Raw genomic sequence first — 22,899 nt, 5'->3', positions numbered from 1 at the left:
TATATACGTATTACTGTGAGTGAGGATATCAGTACGTATAATAATATCTGTATTACTGTGAGTGAGGCTATCAGTATGTATAGTAATATACGTATTACTGTGAGTGAGGATATTAGTACGTGTAGCGGTCATGTAAAATGGCTACAGTCATCTCTCCTGCTGACAGTAAGGCCTGGTAAGTTGTGGGCATGCCAGCAGTAATTATGGAGGTTTGCCCTCACACCCTGGTGAGGTGCCCTATGTAAGGATGGGAGTGGTCACAGACTCTGACTCCCTGGTTGGTGATGTCAGAGTTGTGTCAGCCCCAGAGGTTACATAAGGCACAGCACTGTGTCTAAAAGTAGTTCTGCTAGTTCTGGTTCAAGTGCAAGTCTAGCTAGTCTGGTTATGATAAAGTAGCTGAAAAGGAGAATGTGTCCAGGGACCTGGCACAGGGTAAAGACATCCCGGCGGGGATAGGAAATCCCTAATTAAGGAGGACTAATACCTTTTAAAGGGAAGTACGGTCACCATGAAGGGCTAATTACACCCATTGTGGAGGGCAGCATGGCCCGCCGTACAATAAAGATGCTCTTAATCACAAACCCTCTCGTGTACATGTGTGGAGTGAATGTACAGAGGGGAGCACCACAGAGGAGTTCCTCGCCAGGACCATCCCCAAGTGATCGAAGGGACCCTGATGAGGTGGAGGCGCTGCACTGGACCTAGGTGAGACTCAAGCCACTACCTCAGCTGCGTGTCTGGACGGGTTCTCCCCACACACCATCATGCGGGAGAATCAGGAGTCCTGTTGCCAACAGGTGCACCATCAGACACACTCACACCGTAATGGGGACTGGTTAGACCACAGGGGCCAATGTGAGATTGGGGGGTCAAACTAAGTCACAAACACCGTTACATTTGGAGGCGAGCTGCTGAGATCAGATCTGTCAACAGGACAGGCTCTAGCTAGGCACACTGGGAAACAGGGAGAGTGTCTGCTGCCACTCTGTGCTGCGTTGGGACGGACCTAGGGGTGGTCAGGGGCTGACAGGGTATTGTCAGTTCGCAGGGACGACCTAGGGGCCTGAAAGGAGTGAGGGGTTTGGAGCCGGGCTACAGCTGACCGAGTCACTTTGAGGTAGTGCTAGTTGGTAGGACGCCAGAAGGGATAGCCTGTTAACGTGGTCAGAAATCCTGGAGAGGGTCTGCGCTAGGCTAACCAAGACAGGTAGACGCCCCAAGTACTGCATGGCAGAGCCAGAGTACCTAGCCCATTCCAGACACTTACCATAGGGAGCACAGACTGGGAGGAAGGAGTTACAACAGACACTGAGAGAGTGAGCCTAGCCTGAGGTAGTGCAACCTGAGTCCAGCCTAGTTCAGGTACACATGTGGTGGTGCATCTGAGCAACTCTTTATTGTACTGGTGTGGTGGCTGCCCCGCAGAGCGGAGCCCCATGTACGATAATTGGTACGAGAACGTGACAGCCCAAGGAATGGAGGATCCGCGTGGCGCGGAGAACCCAAAATGGCGATCAGAGGCTGATGGGGAAGTCACCCGTTGCGTGCGCCCCACTGAAGAGCAAACTGTCGCTGAGTTGTCACTAACGAATCTGCTCTGGAGTGGAGCGAAGGCGGTGGCTGCCCCGTTTTTGTCCTGTCTGGGACACCGAGGTACCCCCCTTGAGGAGTGTGAGGACATTGTAATAACTGGGGTGGAGCACAGTGAGGATGGATGTCAGTGGACGTGCAACCAAATGAATGCTACCTCTTCTGGAAAAGCTATCCAAAATGGCGGCTCCCGCTTGCTAGGGAGACCGCGTGGGCCAGTCACAGAGAATGTGGCTGATGCAGGACTTGCAAAAAGCTGGCCGGGAATGGCGCGAACAGCAGAGCCCCGCCCTGATGGGGGGCATGGCGCGAAAGCTATGGCTGCGCCTACATGGACAGTGACTCACTCGGCCCCTGTGCTGAGTCAACCGCTTAGTCTATGGGACCCTCCCCTGATTTCAACCAGGGGGAGTGACTTACAACTATGGCCTGTGGGAATGCACCCACTGGGCCCAGGGACTGATATCCAGACGGCGCCACTACAAGAAGTAGTTCCGGCCGCGGAAGTGATTTGCAAAAAAGAGGGATATTTTGCACGCAAGGCGGCTGCCAGGAGAAGGCGGGAACTAGCCGCGGGAAAAGAACCCCACCCTGATGGGGAAACTGGCGCGAAAGCACAGACCGCGCCCACCAGGACTGAGAAAGGAGCGGCCTTAATTAAGGGGCATGATATTCCCCTGTGGGACCCGCCCATTATTGAAACCCCTGGGGGCGGGTTCCAGCTATGTCAGCGGAGGGAGGAGCCGAAGCAGGGAGTGGCTGGTCCAGCAACTTCTATCAGTCAGTTGCGAGGAACCACTGACCTGGAGAGACCTGTACAGAGAGTGGTCCCTAGCAAAAGAATGGCCTGCTCCTCCACTGTGGGCACCATGGTCTCCACCCAGCCCTACTCGGTACCCGGCGGGCTACTGGTAGTCAGGGTGGCCAACACCGAGACGGTGGTCGGGCTCTGCCTTCAATGCGGGCTGCCCGGAGGCACTGTCAACTCGGCGGCATGTTGCCCACAATGCGGGACATTATATCTATGGCCAATGCCAACGTTTATACCGATACAATCGGCTGACCCCCCGGGGGACATGGCTAGGCGAGCCACCGAGTCCCCTGGCGCACTGTGGATAGGTCGTGCGAGTCCCGGAGAAAGGGGACTGGAGTCGATCAAATCGGCTGGGTCAGCAGCAACCGAGACGGTCGGATCACCCCCCGACCGCACAGAGAAGAGACTTTTGCCCCGATCGGTGACCCCTAAATCGGGGAAGGGAGACTACTCAGACGAGGATCTCCGCGAGATAGCGGTGGTAAAGTCGGGGCATAGGAGAGAACCGGGGAGGACGACACCCCGTGGCGTGAGTAGCTGTCAGGAGAGCAGGACGTCCCCCGCAGATCGGCGAGCCGAGAGACGGAGTCCCTCCGCCCCAGAATATGGCGGCGACGGGCGAGAGACGCCTACACCCCTGCGGACTGGTAAGAGAAGTCCCCTCACTCACCCTGTCCCGGCAGACGGTGTAGCAGTAGAAAGGCCATGCCAGGCCCTAGACACACGTGCGGAGACGGCATCACTTCCGGTACGGACGACGGAGGAGCTTCCGGATGTCGTCATCGAGGAAGAGATCCCGCATGGGGGTCCAACCCAAGATGGCGGCGTTTCCGGTTCCGGGGAGGACATCACTTCCGGTGGCGACGGCGGAACCGCTGGGAAGGACGCAGCGATGCTTCGGCGATTGGGGGAAGGTCCCCAATCACCTCAAAGGCCCAGGAGCTGGATGGGCGATCCAAGGACTGAGGAGGGTGAGCTATCCTCATTGGACCAGTCTACGGACAGCCGGGAACGGGTCGTAACACCGTGGGGTCCAATTGCTTGCCCCTATGCCCAATCCCACGCCCTAGATAAAACCCCTGCCCCAATCACACGGTCCCCGGGTTCCCCGCCTAGTCTGGAATCTGTGGACATACCATTGGGGGAGGAGGTGAAACGGACTGGGGAAAGACAGCGCAGTTGCGCTACGGAAGGCATCTCCCGGGGTGGGGGAGAGTTGGGTAAGGCCGCGGTAGGCCGGTGGTTGCCTCCTGCGATCAATGAACCTGAGAAAAAGACACTGGGATCATCACGGTGGTCTGTACCACGGTCGGCACGGACATCGGGGGTGTTTTCTTGGGGAGACACGGGCGAAAGTGACTCAGGGGATTCACACAAGTTTAAAGAGCACCGTTGGTGGGCCCCACTCTTTGAAGGTTATGTAGCCTGGATGGACCGTACGCGGTTTCTCATCCGTAGGGAGGATGTAGTGGACTACTGGTGGGCCGTAGGAGAGTTCACCCCTGAACAGAGAGATAGGGAACTACAGGAGAGGTGGTTTCAGATAGAGCGCAGGGAAATAGAGCCCATGGGTCCCAACACACTGTCAGATCCTGTGGATCCTGATGAACCCCTATCATGGGTGCTACCTGGGAGGGCAGGTAATGCTGAGCTGACCAGGGTCAGTAGAGCAGAGAGGGCTATAATAGCCAGGTACAAGTCATCCCACGGGTTGGAGTACCCCTATGTCCCTGAACCCCTCATGGATGAAATAGAGGATAATAGAGACAGGTGGCTCAGGGAGACCATTGAGATGTACTTGGTCAATAGGGGGAGTGCAGTTGTAGGAAAGAAGGCCGAGGATAGGATAGATCACCTGATGCGAGTGTGGAGCATAGGGAGGAACATACACAAACATAAGGTGACCTATAGGCCCGAGAGGGGACTGCCTAGACATTACCATGTCACGGTCCTGGATATGGGTAATAGGAAGGTTAGGAAACCTGACCCGAGTCACTATTTTTAGGAGGTACTATGCATTACGCGGGTTCGTGGCTGCTGGTCGGGGCGGGCTTGGCGGAATGTACTGTAGTCATTTTGTTATAATGTGGAAATTTGTGTGTGACATTAATATCATGTTTTGTGTTACAGTGCTTCCTGGAAGAAGGTATGCAAATTTAGGTCCCAGCGAGGTCGATGGGATTCACCAGGGGGAGAATGTAGCGGTCATGTAAAATGGCTACAGTCATCTCTCCTGCTGACAGTAAGGCCTGGTAAGTTGTGGGCATGCCAGCAGTAATTATGGAGGTTTGCCCTCACACCCTGGTGAGGTGCCCTGTGTAAGGATGGGAGTGGTCACAGACTCTGACTCCCTGGTTGGTGATGTCAGAGTTGTGTCAGCCCCCAGAGGTTACATAAGGCACAGCACTGAGTCTAAAAGTAGTTCTAGTTCAAGTTCTAGTCCTAGTTGAAGTTGGAGGATCAGTTCAGCTAGTTGAAGTAGGAATCTGTGTCCAGGGACCTGGCACAGATTAGAGACATCCCGGCTGGGATAGGGAATCCCTAATTAAGGAGGACAATTACCTTTTAAAGGGAAGTACGGTCACAATGGAGGGCTAATTACACCCATTGTGGGGGGCAGCAAGGCCCGCCGTACAATAAAGATGCTCTTATTCAAACACCCTCTTGTGTACATGTGTGGAGTGAATGTACAGAGGGGAGCACCACAGAGGAGTTCCTCGTCAGGACCATCCCCAAGTGACCGAAGGGACCCTGATGAGGTGGAGGCGCTGCACTGGAACTAGGTGAGACTCAAGCCACTACCTCAGCTGCCTGTCTGGACGGGTCATCCCCACACACCATCATGCGGGAGACTCAGGAGTCCTGTTGCCAACAGGTGCACCACCAGACACTACCACACTGTAATGGGGACCGGTTAGACCACAGGGGCCAATGTGAGATTGGGTGGGTCAGGCCGGGCCAGAAACACCGTTACATACGTATAGTAATATCTGTGTTACTGTGAGTGAGGCTATCAGTATGTATAGTAATATCTGTATTACTGTGAGTGAGGATATCAGTATGTACTGTATAGTAATATCTGTATTACTGTGAGTGAGGATATCAGTATGTATAGTAATATCTGTATTACTGTGAGTGAGGATATCAGTATGTATAGTAATATACGTATTACTGTGAGCGAGGATATCAGTATGTATAGTAATATCTGTATTACTGTGAGTGAGGATATCAGTATGTATAGTAATATCTGTATTACTGTGAGTGAGTAATATGTAAGTGAGTGTGAGTGAGTATATGTATATGTAAGTTACTGTGAGTGAGTATAGTAATATCTGTTTCTAAGCCAATGAATTCCACATGTTCTTATACATTCTGAAATCGATCCATTTTTGATAGATGATTTCACACACTGGGCAGTGAGTCTCACTCAATGGAAATCAGTATCATTCGTAATGAGTCTCACTCAATGGAAGGCAGTGACAGTTGCATTGCCTCTCACTCAATGGAAGACAGTTTAATTTGCAGTCTTATTCAAAGCGTGTCTCACTCAATGGAGGCACTCATTGGCAGTGAGTCTCACTCAAGGGCAGATCATGTCATTTGCAATGCGTTCTTTGGACTCAGTAAGTCCTGGTAACCCACTGCCCCCCTTACGGTGCCTGCCCAGGTGTTTCAGAAGGAGCTGGGGAAGAGAGCCAGCTGCATGAAGACCCTGAAGCACTCCGTGCGAGACCTGAGCAGGGGAGGCGTGAGCACAGACTCCCACTGGCTGCAGAGACAGATGGAGGAGCTGAGCCACCGCTGGGAGCTCGTGTGCCAGCTGTCTGTGAGCAAACAAGCACGGCTGGAGGGGTCCCTGCAACAGGTCGGTGTCTGTGTGTGTGTGCGCCTGTACTGTATGCCTGCCTGCGCCTGTACTGTATGTCTGCCTGCGCCTGTACTGTACTGTATGTCTGCCTGCGCCTGTACTGTACTGTATGTCTGCCTGCGCCTGTACTGTATGTCTGCCTGCGCCTGTACTGTACTGTATGTCTGCCTGCCCCTGTACTGTATGTCTGCCTGCCCCTGTACTGTATGTCTGCCTGCCCCTGCACTGTATGCCTGCCTGCGCCTGTACTGTATGTCTGCCTGTGCCTGTACTGTATGTCTGCGCCTGTACTGTATGTCTGCCTGCGCCTGTACTGTATGTCTGCCTGCGCCTGTACTGTACTGTATGTCTGCCTGCGCCTGTACTGTATGTCTGCCTGCGCCTGTACTGTATGTCTGTGTGCGCCTGTACTGTATGTCTGCCTGCGCCTGTACTGTATGTCTGCCTGCGCCTGTACTGTACTGTATGTCTGCCTGCGCCTGTACTGTATGTCTGCCTGCCCCTGTACTGTATGTCTGCCTGCCCCTGTACTGTATGTCTGCCTGCCCCTGCACTGTATGCCTGCCTGCGCCTGTACTGTATGTCTGCGCCTGTACTGTATGTCTGTGTGCGCCTGTACTGTATGTCTGCCTCCGCCTGTACTGTATGTCTGTATGTGCCTGTACTGTATGTCTGTGTGCGCCTGTACTGTATGTCTGCCTGCACTGTATGTCTGCCTGCGCCTGTACTGTATGTCTGCCTCCGCCTGTACTGTATGTCTGTATGTGCCTGTACTGTATGTCTGTGTGCGCCTGTACTGTATGTCTGCCTGCGCCTGTACTGTATGTCTGCCTGCGCCTGTACTGTATGTCTGTGTGCACCTGTACTGTATGTCTGAGTGCGCTTGTACTGTATGTCTGCCTGCGCCTGTACTGTATGTCTGCCTGCGCCTGTACTGTATGTCTGTGTACCTGTACTGTATGTCTGAGTGCGCCTGTACTGTATGTCTACCTGCGCCTGTACTGTATGTCTGCGTGCGCCTATACTGTATGTCTGCCTGCGCCTGTACTGTATGTCTGCCTGCCCCTGTACTGTATGTCTGCCTGCCTGCACTGTATGTCTGCCTGCGCCTGTACTGTATGTCTGCGTGCGCCTATACTGTATGTCTGCCTGCGCCTTTACTGTATGTCTGCCTGCGCCTTTACTGTTTGTCTGCCTGCCCCTGTACTGTATGTCTGTGTGCGCCTGTGCTGTATGTCTGTGTGCGCCTGTGCTGTATGTCTGCCTGCACTTGTACTGTATGTCTGCCTGCGCCTGTACTGTATGTCTGCGTGCGCCTGTGCTGTATGTCTGTGTGTGCCTGTACTGTATGTCTGTGTGCGCCTGTGCTGTATGTCTGTGTGCGCCTGTGCTGTATGTCTGTGTGCGCCTGTGCTGTATGTCTGCCTGCACTTGTACTGTATGTCTGCCTGCGCCTGTACTGTATGTCTGCGTGCGCCTGTGCTGTATGTCTGTGTGTGCCTGTACTGTATGTCTGTGTGCGCCTGTGCTGTATGTCTGTGTGCGCCTGTGCTGTATGTCTGTGTGCGCCTGTACTGTATGTCTGTGTGCGCCTGTGCTGTATGTCTGTGTGCGCCTGTGCAATGTCTGTGTGCGCCTGTACTGTATGTCTGCGTGCGCCTGTGCTGTATGTCTGCCTGCACTTGTACTGTATGTCTGCCTGCGCCTGTACTGTATGTCTGTGTGTGCCTGTACTGTATGTCTGTGTGCGGCTGTGCTGTATGTCTGTGTGCGCCTGTACTGTATGTCTGTGTGCGCCTGTGCTGTATGTCTGTGTGTGCCTGTGCTGTATGTCTGTGTGTGCCTGTGCTGTATGTCTGTGTGCGCCTGTGCTGTGTGTCTGTGTGCGCCTGTGCTGTATGTCTGTGTGCGCCTGTGCTGTATGTCTGTGTGCGCCTGTGCTGTATTTCTGTGTGCGCCTGTGCTGTGTGTCTGTGTGCGCCTGTGCTGTGTGTCTGTGTGCGCCTGTGCTGTATGTCTGTGTGCGCCTGTGCTGTATTTCTGTGTGCGCCTGTGCTGTATGTCTGCCTGCGCTTGTACTGTATGTCTGCCTGCGCCTGTGCTGTGTGTCTGTGTGCGCCTGTGCTGTGTGTCTGTGTGCGCCTGTGCTGTGTGTCTGTGTGCGCCTGTGCTGTATGTCTGTGTGCGCCTGTGCTGTATGTCTGTGTGCGCCTGTACTGTATGTCTGTGTGCGCCTGTGCTGTATGTCTGTGTGCGCCTGTGCAATGTCTGTGTGCGCCTGTACTGTATGTCTGCGTGCGCCTGTGCTGTATGTCTGCCTGCACTTGTACTGTATGTCTGCCTGCGCCTGTACTGTATGTCTGTGTGTGCCTGTACTGTATGTCTGTGTGCGCCTGTGCTGTGTGTCTGTGTGCGCCTGTGCTGTGTGTCTGTGTGCGCCTGTGCTGTGTGTCTGTGTGCGCCTGTGCTGTGTGTCTGTGTGCGCCTGTGCTGTATGTCTGTGTGCGCCTGTGCTGTATGTCTGTGTGCGCCTGTGCTGTATGTCTGTGTGCGCCTGTGCTGTATGTCTGTGTGCGCCTGTGCTGTATGTCTGTGTGCGCCTGTGCTGTATGTCTGTGTGCGCCTGTGCTGTATGTCTGTGTGCGCCTGTGCTGTATGTCTGTGTGCGCCTGTGCTGTATGTCTGTGTGCGCCTGTGCTGTATGTCTGTGTGCGCCTGTGCTGTATGTCTGTGTGCGCCTGTGCTGTATGTCTGTGTGCGCCTGTGCTGTATGTCTGTGTGCGCCTGTGCTGTATGTCTGTGTGCGCCTGTGCTGTATGTCTGTGTGCGCCTGTGCTGTATTTCTGTGTGCGCCTGTGCTGTGTGTCTGTGTGTGCCTGTGCTGTGTGTCTGTGTCTATGCCTGCCTGTGTGTGTGTCTGTGCGTGCCTGCCTGTGTGTATGTCTATGCGTGTCTCCTTGTGTATATGCCTGTGTGTACCCGTCTGTGTATGTCTATGCGTGTCTGCCTGTGTATATGTCTGTGTGTACCCATCTGTGTCTGCCTGTGTTCATGTCTGTGTGTTCCCGCCTGTGCGTGTCTGTGGCTGCCAGTGCCTTTATGTATGTGTGTGAATGTGTGTGCCTGTTTGTCTGCCTGTGTGTACCTATATGTGCCTTCATGTCTTTTTACGGTATGCCCGAATGTGACTATTCTCCAGCATGTCTGTGTGTCTCTCTGTGTGCTGTATACCTGTGTGTGTCTCTCTGTCTGTATGTGCGTGTCTGCAATGCAAGTCCGTGTGTCTCTCTGTGTGCTGTATACCTGTGTGTGTCTCTCTGTATGCTGTATACCTGTGTGTCTCTCTGTGTGCTGTATACTTGTGTGTGTCTCTGTCTGTATGTGCGTGTCTGCAATGCAAGACTGTGTGTCTCTCTGTGTGCTGTATACCTGTGTGTGTCTCTGTCTGTATGTGCATGTCTGCAATGCAAGTCTGTGTGTCTCTCTGTGTGCTGTATACCTGTGTGTGTCTCTCTGTCTGTATGTGCGTGTCTGCAATGCAAGTCCGTGTGTCTCTCTGTGTGCTGTATACCTGTGTGTGTCTCTCTGTATGCTGTATACCTGTGTGTCTCTCTGTGTGCTGTATACTTGTGTGTGTCTCTGTCTGTATGTGCGTGTCTGCAATGCAAGACTGTGTGTCTCTCTGTGTGCTGTATACCTGTGTGTGTCTCTGTCTGTATGTGCATGTCTGCAATGCAAGTCTGTGTGTCTCTCTGTGTGCTGTATACCTGTGTGTGTCTCTCTGTGTGCTGTATACCTGTGTGTCTCTCTGTCTGTATGTGCGTGTCTGCAATGCAAGTCTGTGTGTGTCTCTGTGTGCTGTATACCTGTGTGTGTGTCTGTCTGTATGTGCATGTCTGCAATGCAAGTCTGTGTGTCTCTCTGTGTGCTGTATACCTGTGTGTGTCTCTCTGTCTGTATGTGCGTGTCTGCAATGCAAGCCTGTGTGTCTCTCTGTGTGCTGTATACCTGTGTGTGTCTCTCTGTGTGCTGTATACCTGTGTGTCTCTGTCTGTATGTGCGTGTCTGCAATGCAAGTCTGTGTGTCTCTCTGTGTGCTGTATACTTGTGTGTCTCTCTGTGTGCTGTATACCTGCGTGTGTCTCTCTGTGTGCTGTATACCTGTGTGTGTCTCTCTGTGTGCTGTATACCTGTGTGTGTCTCTGTCTGTATGTGCGTGTCTGCAATGCAAGTCCGTGTGTCTCTCTGTGTGCTGTATACCTGTGTGTGTCTCTCTGTGTGCTGTATACCTGTGTGTGTCTCTCTGTGTGCTGTATACCTGTGTGTGTCTCTCTGTCTGTATGTGCGTGTCTGCAATGCAAGCCTGTGTGTGTCTCTGTGTGCTGTATACCTGTGTGTGTCTCTGTCTGTATGTGCGTGTCTGCAATGCAAGTCTGTGTGTCTCTCTGTGTGCTGTATACCTGTGTGTGTGTCTCTGTGTGCTGTATACTTGTGTGTCTCTCTGTGTGCTGTATACCTGTGTGTGTCTCTGTCTGTATGTGCGTGTCTGGAATGCAAGTCTGTGTGTGTCTCTGTGTGCTGTATACCTGTGTGTCTCTCTGTGTGCTGTATACCTGTGTGTGTTCTCTGTGTGCTGTATACCTGTGTGTGTGTCTCTGTCTGTATGTGTGTGTCTGCAATGCAAGTCTGTGTGTGTCTCTGTGTGCTGTATACCTGTGTGTGTCTCTCTGTGTGCTGTATACCTGTGTGTGTCTCTCTGTGTGCTCTATACCTGTGTGTGTGTCTCTGTCTGTATGTGTGTGTCTGCAATGCAAGTCCATGTGTCTCTCTGTGTGCTGTATACCTGTGTGTGTCTCTCTGTGTGCTGTATACCTGTGTGTCTCTCTGTCTGTATGTGCGTGTCTGCAATGCAAGTCCATGTGTCTCTCTGTTTGCTGTATACCTGTGTGTGTCTCTCTTGTGCTGTATACCTGTGTGTGTCTCTGTGTGCTGTATACCTGTGTGTGTCTCTCTGTGTGCTGTATACCTGTGTGTGTCTCTCTGTCTGTATGTGTGTGTCTGCAATGCAAGTCCATGTGTCTCTCTGTTTGCTGTATACCTGTGTGTGTCTCTGTCTGTATGTGTGTGTGTCTATCTGTGTGCTGTATACCTGTGTGTGTCTCTCTGTGTGCTGTATACCTGTGTGTGTCTCTCTGTGTGCTGCATACCTGTGTGTGTCTCTCTGTGTGCTGTATACCTGTGTGTGTGTCTCTGTCTGTATGTGCATGTCTGCAATGCAAGTCTGTGTGTCTCTCTGTGTGCTGTATACCTGTGTGTGTCTCTCTGTGTGCTGTATACCAGTGTGTGTCTCTCTGTGTGCTGTATACCTGTGTGTGTCTCTGTCTGTATGTGCGTGTCTGCAATGCAAGTCTGTGTGTGTCTCTGTGTGCTGTATACCTGTGTGTGTCTCTCTGTGTGCTGTATACCTGTGTGTGTGTCTGTCTATATGTGCTTGTCTGCAATGCAAGTCTGTGTGTCTCTCTGTGTGCTGTATACCTGTGTGTGCCTCTGTGTGCTGTATACCTGTGTGTGTCTCTCTGTGTGCTGTATACCTGTGTGTGTCTCTCTGTCTGTATGTGCGTGTCTGCAATGCAAGTCTGTGTGTGTCTCTGTGTGCTGTATACCTGTGTGTTTGTCTGTCTGTATGTGCATGTCTGCAATGCAAGTCTGTGTGTCTCTCTGTGTGCTGTATACCTGTGTGTGTCTCTCTGTGTGCTGTATACTTGTGTGTCTCTCTGTGTGCTGTATACCTGTGTGTCTCTCTGTGTGCTGTATACCTGCGTGTGTCTCTCTGTGTGCTGTATACCTGTGTGTGTGTCTCTGTCTGTATGTGCATGTCTGCAATGCAAGTCTGTGTGTCTCTCTGTGTGCTGTATACCTGTGTGTGTCTCTCTGTGTGCTGTATACTTGTGTGTCTCTCTGTGTGCTGTATACCTGTGTGTCTCTCTGTCTGTATGTGTGTGCTGTATACCTGTGTGTCTCTCTGTGTGCTGTATACCTGTGTGTGTCTCTCTGTGTGCTGTATACCTGTGTGTGTCTCTCTGTGTGCTGTATACCTGTGTGTGTGTCTCTGTCTGTATGTGCATGTCTGCAATGCAAGTCTGTGTGTCTCTCTGTGTGCTGTATACCTGTGTGTGTCTCTCTGTGTGCTGTATACCTGTGTGTGTCTCTCTGTGTGCTGTATACCTGTGTGTGTCTCTCTGTGTGCTGTATACCTGTGTGTCTCTCTGTCTGTATGTGCGTGTCTGCAATGCAAGTCCATGTGTCTCTCTGTTTGCTGTATACCTGTGTGTGTCTCTCTTGTGCTGTATACCTGTGTGTGTCTCTCTGTGTGCTGTATACCTGTGTGTGTCTCTCTGTGTGCTGTATACCTGTGTGTGTCTCTCTGTCTGTATGTGTGTGTCTGCAATGCAAGTCCATGTGTCTCTCTGTTTGCTGTATACCTGTGTGTCTCTGTCTGTATGTGTGTGTGTCTATCTGTGTGCTGTATACCTTTGTGTGTCTCTCTGTGTGCTGTATACCTGTGTGTGTCTCTCTGTGTGCTGTATACCTGTGTGTGTCTCTCTGTGTGCTGTATACCTGTGTGTGTGTCTCTGTCTGTATGTGCATGTCTGCAATGCAAGTCTGTGTGTCTCTCTGTGTGCTGTATACCTGTGTGTGTCTCTCTGTGTGCTGTATACCAGTGTGTGTCTCTCTGTGTGCTGTATACCTGTGTGTGTCTCTGTCTGTATGTGCGTGTCTGCAATGCAAGTCTGTGTGTGTCTCTGTGTGCTGTATACCTGTGTGTGTCTCTCTGTGTGCTGTATACCTGTGTGTGTGTCTGTCTATATGTGCTTGTCTGCAATGCAAGTCTGTGTGTCTCTCTGTGTGCTGTATACCTGTGTGTGTCTCTGTGTGCTGTATACCTGTGTGTGTCTCTCTGTGTGCTGTATACCTGTGTGTGTCTCTCTGTCTGTATGTGCGTGTCTGCAATGCAAGTCTGTGTGTGTCTCTGTGTGCTGTATACCTGTGTGTTTGTCTGTCTGTATGTGCATGTCTGCAATGCAAGTCTGTGTGTCTCTCTGTGTGCTGTATACCTGTGTGTGTCTCTCTGTGTGCTGTATACTTGTGTGTCTCTCTGTGTGCTGTATACCTGTGTGTCTCTCTGTGTGCTGTATACCTGTGTGTCTCTCTGTCTGTATGTGCGTGTCTGCAATGCAAGTCCATTTATCTCTCTGTTTGCTGTATACCTGTGTGTGTCTCTCTGTGTGCTGTATACCTGTGTGTGTGTCTCTGTCTGTATGTGCATGTCTGCAATGCAAGTCTGTGTGTCTCTCTGTGTGCTGTATACCTGTGTGTGTCTCTCTGTGTGCTGTATACCTGTGTGTGTCTCTCTGTGTGCTGTATACCTGTGTGTGTGTCTCTGTCTGTATGTGCATGTCTGCAATGCAAGTCTGTGTGTCTCTCTGTGTGCTGTATACCTGTGTGTGTCTCTCTGTGTGCTGTATACCTGTGTGTGTCTCTCTGTGTGCTGTATACCTGTGTGTGTCTCTCTGTGTGCTGTATACCTGTGTGTCTCTCTGTCTGTATGTGCGTGTCTGCAATGCAAGTCCATGTGTCTCTCTGTTTGCTGTATACCTGTGTGTGTCTCTCTTGTGCTGTATACCTGTGTGTGTCTCTCTGTGTGCTGTATACCTGTGTGTGTCTCTCTGTGTGCTGTATACCTGTGTGTGTCTCTCTGTCTGTATGTGTGTGTCTGCAATGCAAGTCCATGTGTCTCTCTGTTTGCTGTATACCTGTGTGTGTCTCTGTCTGTATGTGTGTGTGTCTATCTGTGTGCTGTATACCTGTGTGTGTCTCTCTGTGTGCTGTATACCTGTGTGTGTCTCTCTGTGTGCTGTATACCTGTGTGTGTCTCTCTGTGTGCTGTATACCTGTGTGTGTGTCTCTGTCTGTATGTGCATGTCTGCAATGCAAGTCTGTGTGTCTCTCTGTGTGCTGTATACCTGTGTGTGTCTCTCTGTGTGCTGTATACCAGTGTGTGTCTCTCTGTGTGCTGTATACCTGTGTGTGTCTCTGTCTGTATGTGCGTGTCTGCAATGCAAGTCTGTGTGTGTCTCTGTGTGCTGTATACCTGTGTGTGTCTCTCTGTGTGCTGTATACCTGTGTGTGTGTCTGTCTATACTGTATGTGCTTGTCTGCAATGCAAGTCTGTGTGTCTCTCTGTGTGCTGTATACCTGTGTGTGTCTCTGTGTGCTGTATACCTGTGTGTGTCTCTCTGTGTGCTGTATACCTGTGTGTGTCTCTCTGTCTGTATGTGCGTGTCTGCAATGCAAGTCTGTGTGTGTCTCTGTGTGCTGTATACCTGTGTGTTTGTCTGTCTGTATGTGCATGTCTGCAATGCAAGTCTGTGTGTCTCTCTGTGTGCTGTATACCTGTGTGTGTCTCTCTGTGTGCTGTATACTTGTGTGTCTCTCTGTGTGCTGTATACCTGTGTGTCTCTCTGTGTGCTGTATACCTGTGTGTCTCTCTGTCTGTATGTGCGTGTCTGCAATGCAAGTCCATTTATCTCTCTGTTTGCTGTATACCTGTGTGTGTCTCTCTGTGTGCTGTATACCTGTGTGTGTGTCTCTGTCTGTATGTGCATGTCTGCAATGCAAGTCTGTGTGTCTCTCTGTGTGCTGTATACCTGTGTGTGTCTCTCTGTGTGCTGTATACCTGTGTGTGTCTCTCTGTGTGCTGTATACCTGTGTGTGTGTCTCTGTCTGTATGTGCATGTCTGCAGTGCAAGTCTGTGTGTCTCTCTGTGTGCTGTATACCTGTGTGTGTCTCTCTGTGTGCTGTATACCTGTGTGTGTCTCTCTGTGTGCTGTATACCTGTGTGTCTCTCTGTCTGTATGTGCGTGTCTGCAATGCAAGTCCATGTGTCTCTCTGTTTGCTGTATACCTGTGTGTGTCTCTCTTGTGCTGTATACCTGTGTGTGTCTCTCTGTGTGCTGTATACCTGTGTGTGTCTCTCTGTGTGCTGTATACCTGTGTGTGTCTCTCTGTCTGTATGTGTGTGTCTGCAATGCAAGTCCATGTGTCTCTCTGTTTGCTGTATACCTGTGTGTGTCTCTGTCTGTATGTGTGTGTGTCTATCTGTGTGCTGTATACCTGTGTGTGTCTCTCTGTGTGCTGTATACCTGTGTGTGTCTCTCTGTGTGCTGTATACCTGTGTGTGTCTCTCTGTGTGCTGTATACCTGTGTGTGTGTCTCTGTCTGTATGTGCATGTCTGCAATGCAAGTCTGTGTGTCTCTCTGTGTGCTGTATACCTGTGTGTGTCTCTCTGTGTGCTGTATACCAGTGTGTGTCTCTCTGTGTGCTGTATACCTGTGTGTGTCTCTGTCTGTATGTGCGTGTCTGCAATGCAAGTCTGTGTGTGTCTCTGTGTGCTGTATACCTGTGTGTGTCTCTCTGTGTGCTGTATACCTGTGTGTGTGTCTGTCTATATGTGCTTGTCTGCAATGCAAGTCTGTGTGTCTCTCTGTGTGCTGTATACCTGTGTGTGTCTCTGTGTGCTGTATACCTGTGTGTGTCTCTCTGTGTGCTGTATACCTGTGTGTGTCTCTCTGTCTGTATGTGCGTGTCTGCAATGCAAGTCTGTGTGTGTCTCTGTGTGCTGTATACCTGTGTGTTTGTCTGTCTGTATGTGCATGTCTGCAATGCAAGTCTGTGTGTCTCTCTGTGTGCTGTATACCTGTGTGTGTCTCTCTGTGTGCTGTATACTTGTGTGTCTCTCTGTGTGCTGTATACCTGTGTGTCTCTCTGTGTGCTGTATACCTGCGTGTGTCTCTCTGTGTGCTGTATACCTGTGTGTGTGTCTCTGTCTGTATGTGCATGTCTGCAATGCAAGTCTGTGTGTCTCTCTGTGTGCTGTATACCTGTGTGTGTCTCTCTGTGTGCTGTATACCTGTGTGTGTCTCTCTGTGTGCTGTATACCTGTGTGTGTGTCTCTGTCTGTATGTGCATGTCTGAAATGCAAGTCTGTGTGTCTCTCTGTGTGCTGTATACCTGTGTGTGTCTCTCTGTGTGCTGTATACCTGTGTGTGTCTCTCTGTGTGCTGTATACCAGTGTGTGTCTCTCTGTGTGCTGTATACATGTGTGTGTCTCTGTCTGTATGTGCGTGTCTGCAATGCAAGTCTGTGTGTGTCTCTGTGTGCTGTATACCTGTGTGTGTCTCTCTGTGTGCTGTATACCAGTGTGTGTCTCTCTGTGTGCTGTATACATGTGTGTGTCTCTGTCTGTATGTGCGTGTCTGCAATGCAAGTCCGTGTGTCTCTCTGTGTGCTGTATACCTGTTTGTGTCTCTGTGTGCTGTATACCTGTGTGTGTCTCTCTGTGTGCTGTATACCTGTGTGTGTCTCTCTGTGTGCTGTATACCTGTGTGTGTCTCTCTGTGTGCTGTATACCTGTGTGTGTGTCTCTGTCTGTATGTGCGTGTCTGCAATGCAAGTCTGTGTGTGTCTCTGTGTGCTGTATACCTGTGTGTGTGTCTGTCTGTATGTGCATGTCTGCAATGCAAGTCTGTGTGTCTCTCTGTGTGCTGTATACCTGTGTGTGTCTCTCTGTCTGTATGTGCGTGTCTGCAATGCAAGCCTGTGTGTCTCTCTGTGTGCTGTATACCTGTGTGTGTCTCTCTGTGTGCTGTATACCTGTGTGTCTCTGTCTGTATGTGCGTGTCTGCAATGCAAGTCTGTGTGTCTCTCTGTGTGCTGTATACTTGTGTGTCTCTCTGTGTGCTGTATACCTGCGTGTGTCTCTCTGTGTGCTGTATACCTGTGTGTGTCTCTCTGTCTGTATGTACGTGTCTGCAATGCAAGTCTGTGTGTCTCTCTGTGTGCTGTATACCTGTGTGTGTCTCTCTGTGTGCTGTATACCTGTGTGTGTGTCTCTGTCTGTATGTGCGTGTCTGCAATGCAAGTCTGTGTGTCTCTCTGTGTGCTGTATACTTGTGTGTCTCTCTGTGTGCTGTATACCTGCGTGTGTCTCTCTGTGTGCTGTATACCTGTGTGTGTCTCTGTCTGTATGTGCGTGTCTGCAATGCAAGTCCGTGTGTCTCTCTGTGTGCTGTATACCTGTGTGTGTCTCTCTGTGTGCTGTATACCTGTGTGTGTCTCTCTGTGTGCTGTATACCTGTGTGTGTCTCTCTGTCTGTATGTGCGTGTCTGCAATGCAAGTCCGTGTGTCTCTCTGTGTGCTGTATACCTGTGTGTGTCTCTCTGTCTGTATGTGCGTGTCTGCAAAGGCAAGTCTGTGTGTGTCTCTGTGTGCTGTATACCTGTGTGTGTGTCTGTCTGTATGTGCATGTCTGCAATGCAAGTCTGTGTGTCTCTCTGTGTGCTGTATACCTGTGTGTGTCTCTCTGTCTGTATGTGCGTGTCTGCAATGCAAGTCTGTGTGTCTCTCTGTGTGCTGTATACTTGTGTGTCTCTCTGTGTGCTGTATACCTGTGTGTCTCTCTGTCTGTATGTGTGTGCTGTATACCTGTGTGTCTCTCTGTGTGCTGTATACCTGCGTGTGTCTCTCTGTGTGCTGTATACCTGTGTGTGTCTCTCTGTCTGTATGTACGTGTCTGCAATGCAAGTCTGTGTGTCTCTCTGTGTGCTGTATACCTGTGTGTGTCTCTCTGTGTGCTGTATACCTGTGTGTGTCTCTGTCTGTATGTGCGTGTCTGCAATGCAAGTCCGTGTGTCTCTCTGTGTGCTGTATACCTGTGTGTGTCTCTCTGTGTGCTGTATACCTGTGTGTGTCTCTCTGTGTGCTGTATACCTGTGTGTGTCTCTCTGTCTGTATGTGCGTGTCTGCAATGCAAGTCCGTGTGTCTCTCTGTGTGCTGTATACCTGTGTGTCTCTCTGTCTGTATGTGCGTGTCTGCAATGCAAGTCTGTGTGTCTCTCTGTGTGCTGTATACCTGTGTGTGTCTCTCTGTCTGTATGTGCGTGTCTGCAATGCAAGCCTGTGTGTCTCTCTGTGTGCTGTATACCTGTGTGTGTCTCTCTGTGTGCTGTATACCTGTGTGTCTCTGTCTGTATGTGCGTGTCTGCAATGCAAGTCTGTGTGTCTCTCTGTGTGCTGTATACTTGTGTGTCTCTCTGTGTGCTGTATACTTGTGTGTCTCTCTGTCTGTATGTGTGTGCTGTATACCTGTGTGTCTCTCTGTGTGCTGTATACCTGCGTGTGTCTCTCTGTGTGCTGTATACCTGTGTGTGTCTCTCTGTCTGTACTGTATGTACGTGTCTGCAATGCAAGTCTGTGTGTCTCTCTGTGTGCTGTATACCTGTGTGTGTCTCTCTGTGTGCTGTATACCTGTGTGTGTCTCTGTCTGTATGTGCGTGTCTGCAATGCAAGTCCGTGTGTCTCTCTATGTGCTGTATACCTTTGTGTGTCTCTCTGTGTGCTGTATACCTGTGTGTGTCTCTCTGTGTGCTGTATACCTGTGTGTGTCTCTCTGTCTGTATGTGCGTGTCTGCAATGCAAGTCCGTGTGTCTCTCTGTGTGCTGTATACCTGTGTGTCTCTCTGTCTGTATGTGCGTGTCTGCAATGCAAGTCTGTGTGTGTCTCTGTGTGCTGTATACCTGTGTGTGTGTCTGTCTGTATGTGCATGTCTGCAATGCAAGTTTGTGTGTCTCTCTGTGTGCTGTATACCTGTGTGTGTCTCTCTGTGTGTATGTGCGTGTCTGCAATGCAAGTCTGTGTGTCTCTCTGTGTGCTGTATACTTGTGTGTCTCTCTGTGTGCTGTATACCTGTGTGTCTCTCTGTCTGTATGTGTGTGCTGTATACCTGTGTGTCTCTCTGTGTGCTGTATACCTGCGTGTGTCTCTCTGTGTGCTGTATACCTGTGTGTGTCTCTCTGTCTGTATGTACGTGTCTGCAATGCAAGTCTGTGTGTCTCTCTGTGTGCTGTATACCTGTGTGTGTCTCTGTCTGTATGTGCGTGTCTGCAATGCAAGTCCGTGTGTCTCTCTGTGTGCTGTATACCTGTGTGTGTCTCTCTGTGTGCTGTATACCTGTGTGTGTCTCTCTGTGTGCTGAATACCTGTGTGTGTCTCTCTGTGTGCTGTATACCTGTGTGTGTCTCTCTGTCTGTATGTGCGTGTCTGCAATGCAAGTCCGTGTGTCTCTCTGTGTGCTGTATACCTGTGTGTCTCTCTGTCTGTATGTGCGTGTCTGCAATGCAAGTCTGTGTGTCTCTCTGTGTGCTGTATACCTGTGTGTGTCTCTCTGTGTGCTGTATACCTGTGTGTGTCTCTCTGTGTGCTGTATACCTGTGTGTCTCTCTGTCTGTATGTGCGTGTCTGCAATGCAAGTCCATGTGTCTCTCTGTGTGCTGTATACCTGTGTGTGTCTCTCTGTGTGCTGTATACCTGTGTGTGTCTCTCTGTCTGTATGTGCGTGTCTGCAATGTAAGTCTGTGTGTGTCTCTGTGTGCTGTATACCTGTGTGTGTCTCTGTCTGTATGTGTGTGTGTCTCTCTGTGTGCTGTATACCTGTTTGTGTCTCTCTGTGTGCTGTATACCTGTGTGTGTCTCTCTGTGTGCTGTATACCTGTGTGTGTGTCTCTGTCTGTATGTGCGTGTCTGCAATGCAAGTCCGTGTGTCTCTCTGTGTGCTGTATACCTGTGTGTGTCTCTCTGTGTGTATACCTGTGTGTGTGTCTCTGTCTGTATGTGCGTGTCTGCAATGCAAGTCCATGTGTCTCTCTGTGTGCTGTATACCTGTGTGTGTCTCTCTGTGTGCTGTATATCTGTGTGAGTCTCTGTCTGTTGCATGTCAGTGTGGATGTGTTAGTATTGTATACATCTTAGCATGAGTCTCTCTCGCAGGCTGTACCCCCATTACTCCTGTCAGTGCTCCTGTCTCTCAGGCTGTATCCCCATTACTCCTGTCAGTGCTCCTGTCTCTCAGGCTGTACCCCCATTACTCCTGTCATTGCTCCCTGTCTCTCAGGCTGTGTCCCCATTACTCCTGTCATTGCTCCCTGTCTCCCAGGCTGTACTCCCATTACTCCTGTCATTGCTCCCTGTCTCTCAGGCTGTACCCCCATTACTCCTGTCATTGCTCCCTGTCTCTCAGGCTGTACCCCCATTACTCCTGTCATTGCTCCCTGTCTCTCAGGCTGTGTCCCCATTACTCCTGTCATTGCTCCCTGTCTCCCAGGCTGTACCCCCATTACTCCTGTCATTGCTCCCTGTCTCTCAGGCTGTATCCCCATTACTCCTGTCAGTGCTCCCTGTCTCTCAGGCTGTACTCCCATTACTCCTGTCATTGCTCCCTGTCTCTCAGGCTGTATCCCCATTACTCCTGTCATTGCTCCTGTCTCTCAGGCTGTATCCCCATTACTCCTGTCAGTGCTCCCTGTCTCTCAGGCTGTACTCCCATTACTCCTGTCATTGCTCCCTGTCTCACATGCTGTGTCCCCATTACTCTTGTCATTGCTCCCTGTCTCTCAGGCTGTACCCCCATTACTCCTGTCATTGCTCCTGTCTCTCAGGCTGTACCCCCATTACTCTTGTCATTGCTCCCTGTCTCTCAGGCTGTACCCCCATTACTCCTGTCATTGCTCCCTGTCTCTCAGGCTGTACCCCCATTACTCCTGTCATTGCTCCCTGTCTCTCAGGCTGTACCCCCATTACTCCTGTCATTGCTCCCTGTCTCTCAGGCTGTACCCCCATTACTCCTGTCATTGCTCCCTGTCTCTCAGGCTGTATCCCCATTACTCCTGTCATTGCTCCCTGTCTCTCAGGCTGTACCCCCATTACTCCTGTCATTGCTCCCTGTCTCTCAGGCTGTACCCCCATTACTCCTGTCATTGCTCCCTGTCTCTCAGGCTGTACCCCCATTACTCCTGTCATTGCTCCCTGTCTCTCAGGCTGTACCCCCATTACTCCTGTCATTGCTCCCTGTCTCTCAGGCTGTACCCCCATTACTCCTGTCATTGCTCCCTATCTCTCAGGCTGTACCCCCATTACTCCTGTCAGTGCTCCCTGTCTCTCAGGCTGTACCCCCATTACTCCTGTCAGTGCTCCTTGTCTCTCAGGCTGTACCCCCATTACTCCTGGCATTGCTCCTGTCTCTCAGGCTGTATCCCCATTACTCCTGTCATTGCTCCCTGTCTCTCAGGCTGTATCCCCATTACTCCTGTCATTGCTCCCTGTCTCTCAGGCTGTACCCCCATTACTCCTGTCATTGCTCCCTGTCTCTCAGGCTGTACCCCCATTACTCCTGTCATTGCTCCTGTCTCTCAGGCTGTTTCCCCATTACTCCTGTCATTGCTCCTGTCTCTCAGGCTGTACCCCCATTACTCCTGTCATTGCTCCTGTCTCTCAGGCTGTATCCCCATTACTCCTGTCATTGCTCCTGTCTCTCAGGCTGTATCCCCATTACTCCTGTCATTGCTCCTGTCTCTCAGGCTGTACCCCCATTACTCCTGTCATTGCTCCCTGTCTCTCAGGCTGTACCCCCATTACTCCTGTCATTGCTCCTGTCTCTCAGGCTGTTTCCCCATTACTCCTGTCATTGCTCCTGTCTCTCAGGCTGTACCCCCATTACTCCTGTCATTGCTCCTGTCTCTCAGGCTGTATCCCCATTACTCCTGTCATTGCTCCCTGTCTCTCAGGCTGTACCCCCATTACTCCTGTCATTGCTCCTGTCTCTCCGGCTGTATCCCCATTACTCCTGTCATTGCTCCCTGTCTCTCAGGCTGTACCCCCATTACTCCTGTCATTGCTCCTGTCTCTCAGGCTGTATCCCCATTACTCCTGTCATTGCTCCTGTCTCTCCGGCTGTATCCCCATTACTCCTGTCATTGCTCCTGTCTCTCAGGCTGTACCCCCATTACTCCTGTCATTGCTCCCTGTCTCTCAGGCTGTACCCCCATTACTCCTGTCATTGCTCCTGTCTCTCAGGCTGTTTCCCCATTACTCCTGTCATTGCTCCTGTCTCTCAGGCTGTACCCCCATTACTCCTGTCATTGCTCCTGTCTCTCAAGCTGTACCCCCATTACTCCTGTCATTGCTCCTGTCTCTCCGGCTGTATCCCCATTACTCCTGTCATTGCTCCCTGTCTCTCAGGCTGTATCCCCATTACTCCTGTCATTGCTCCCTGTCTCTCAGGCTGTACCCCCATTACTCCTGTCATTGCTCCCTGTCTCTCAGGCTGTACCCCCATTACTCCTGTCATTGCTCCCTGTCTCTCAGGCTGTATCCCCATTACTCCTGTCATTGCTCCTGTCTCTCAGGCTGTACCCCCATTACTCCTGTCATTGCTCCCTCTCTCTCAGGCTGTATCCCCATTACTCCTGTCATTGCTCCCTGTCTCTCAGGCTGTATCCCCATTACTCCTGTCATTGCTCCCTGTCTCTCAGGCTGTACCCCCATTACTCCTGTCATTGCTCCCTGTCTCTCAGGCTGTACCCCCATTACTCCTGTCATTGCTCCCTTTCTCTCAGGCTGTACCCCCATTACTCCTGTCATTGCTCCCTGTCTCTCAGGCTGTACCCCCATTACTCCTGTCATTGCTCCTGTCTCTCACGCTGTATCCCCATTACTCCTGTCATTGCT

General features: G+C 51.0%; 1 protein-coding gene across 1 annotated transcript in view; it reads left to right on the top strand.

The window, feature by feature from the left end:
• LOC142484991 (microtubule-actin cross-linking factor 1, isoforms 6/7-like) overlaps positions 1-22,899 on the top strand; it is a 94,708-nt gene that overhangs the window by 26,066 nt on the left and 45,743 nt on the right. Inside the window, exon 7 of the mRNA XM_075584228.1 lies at positions 6,075-6,272. Within this exon, the coding sequence (XP_075440343.1) occupies positions 6,075-6,272 (198 nt within the window). The remainder of the gene's footprint in view (positions 1-6,074; positions 6,273-22,899) is intronic.

Source organism: Ascaphus truei, unplaced genomic scaffold, assembly GCF_040206685.1.
Source record: "Ascaphus truei isolate aAscTru1 unplaced genomic scaffold, aAscTru1.hap1 HAP1_SCAFFOLD_502, whole genome shotgun sequence".
NCBI classification, from domain to species: domain Eukaryota; kingdom Metazoa; phylum Chordata; class Amphibia; order Anura; family Ascaphidae; genus Ascaphus; species Ascaphus truei.
This window is presented reverse-complemented; position numbering and strand designations above follow the sequence as displayed.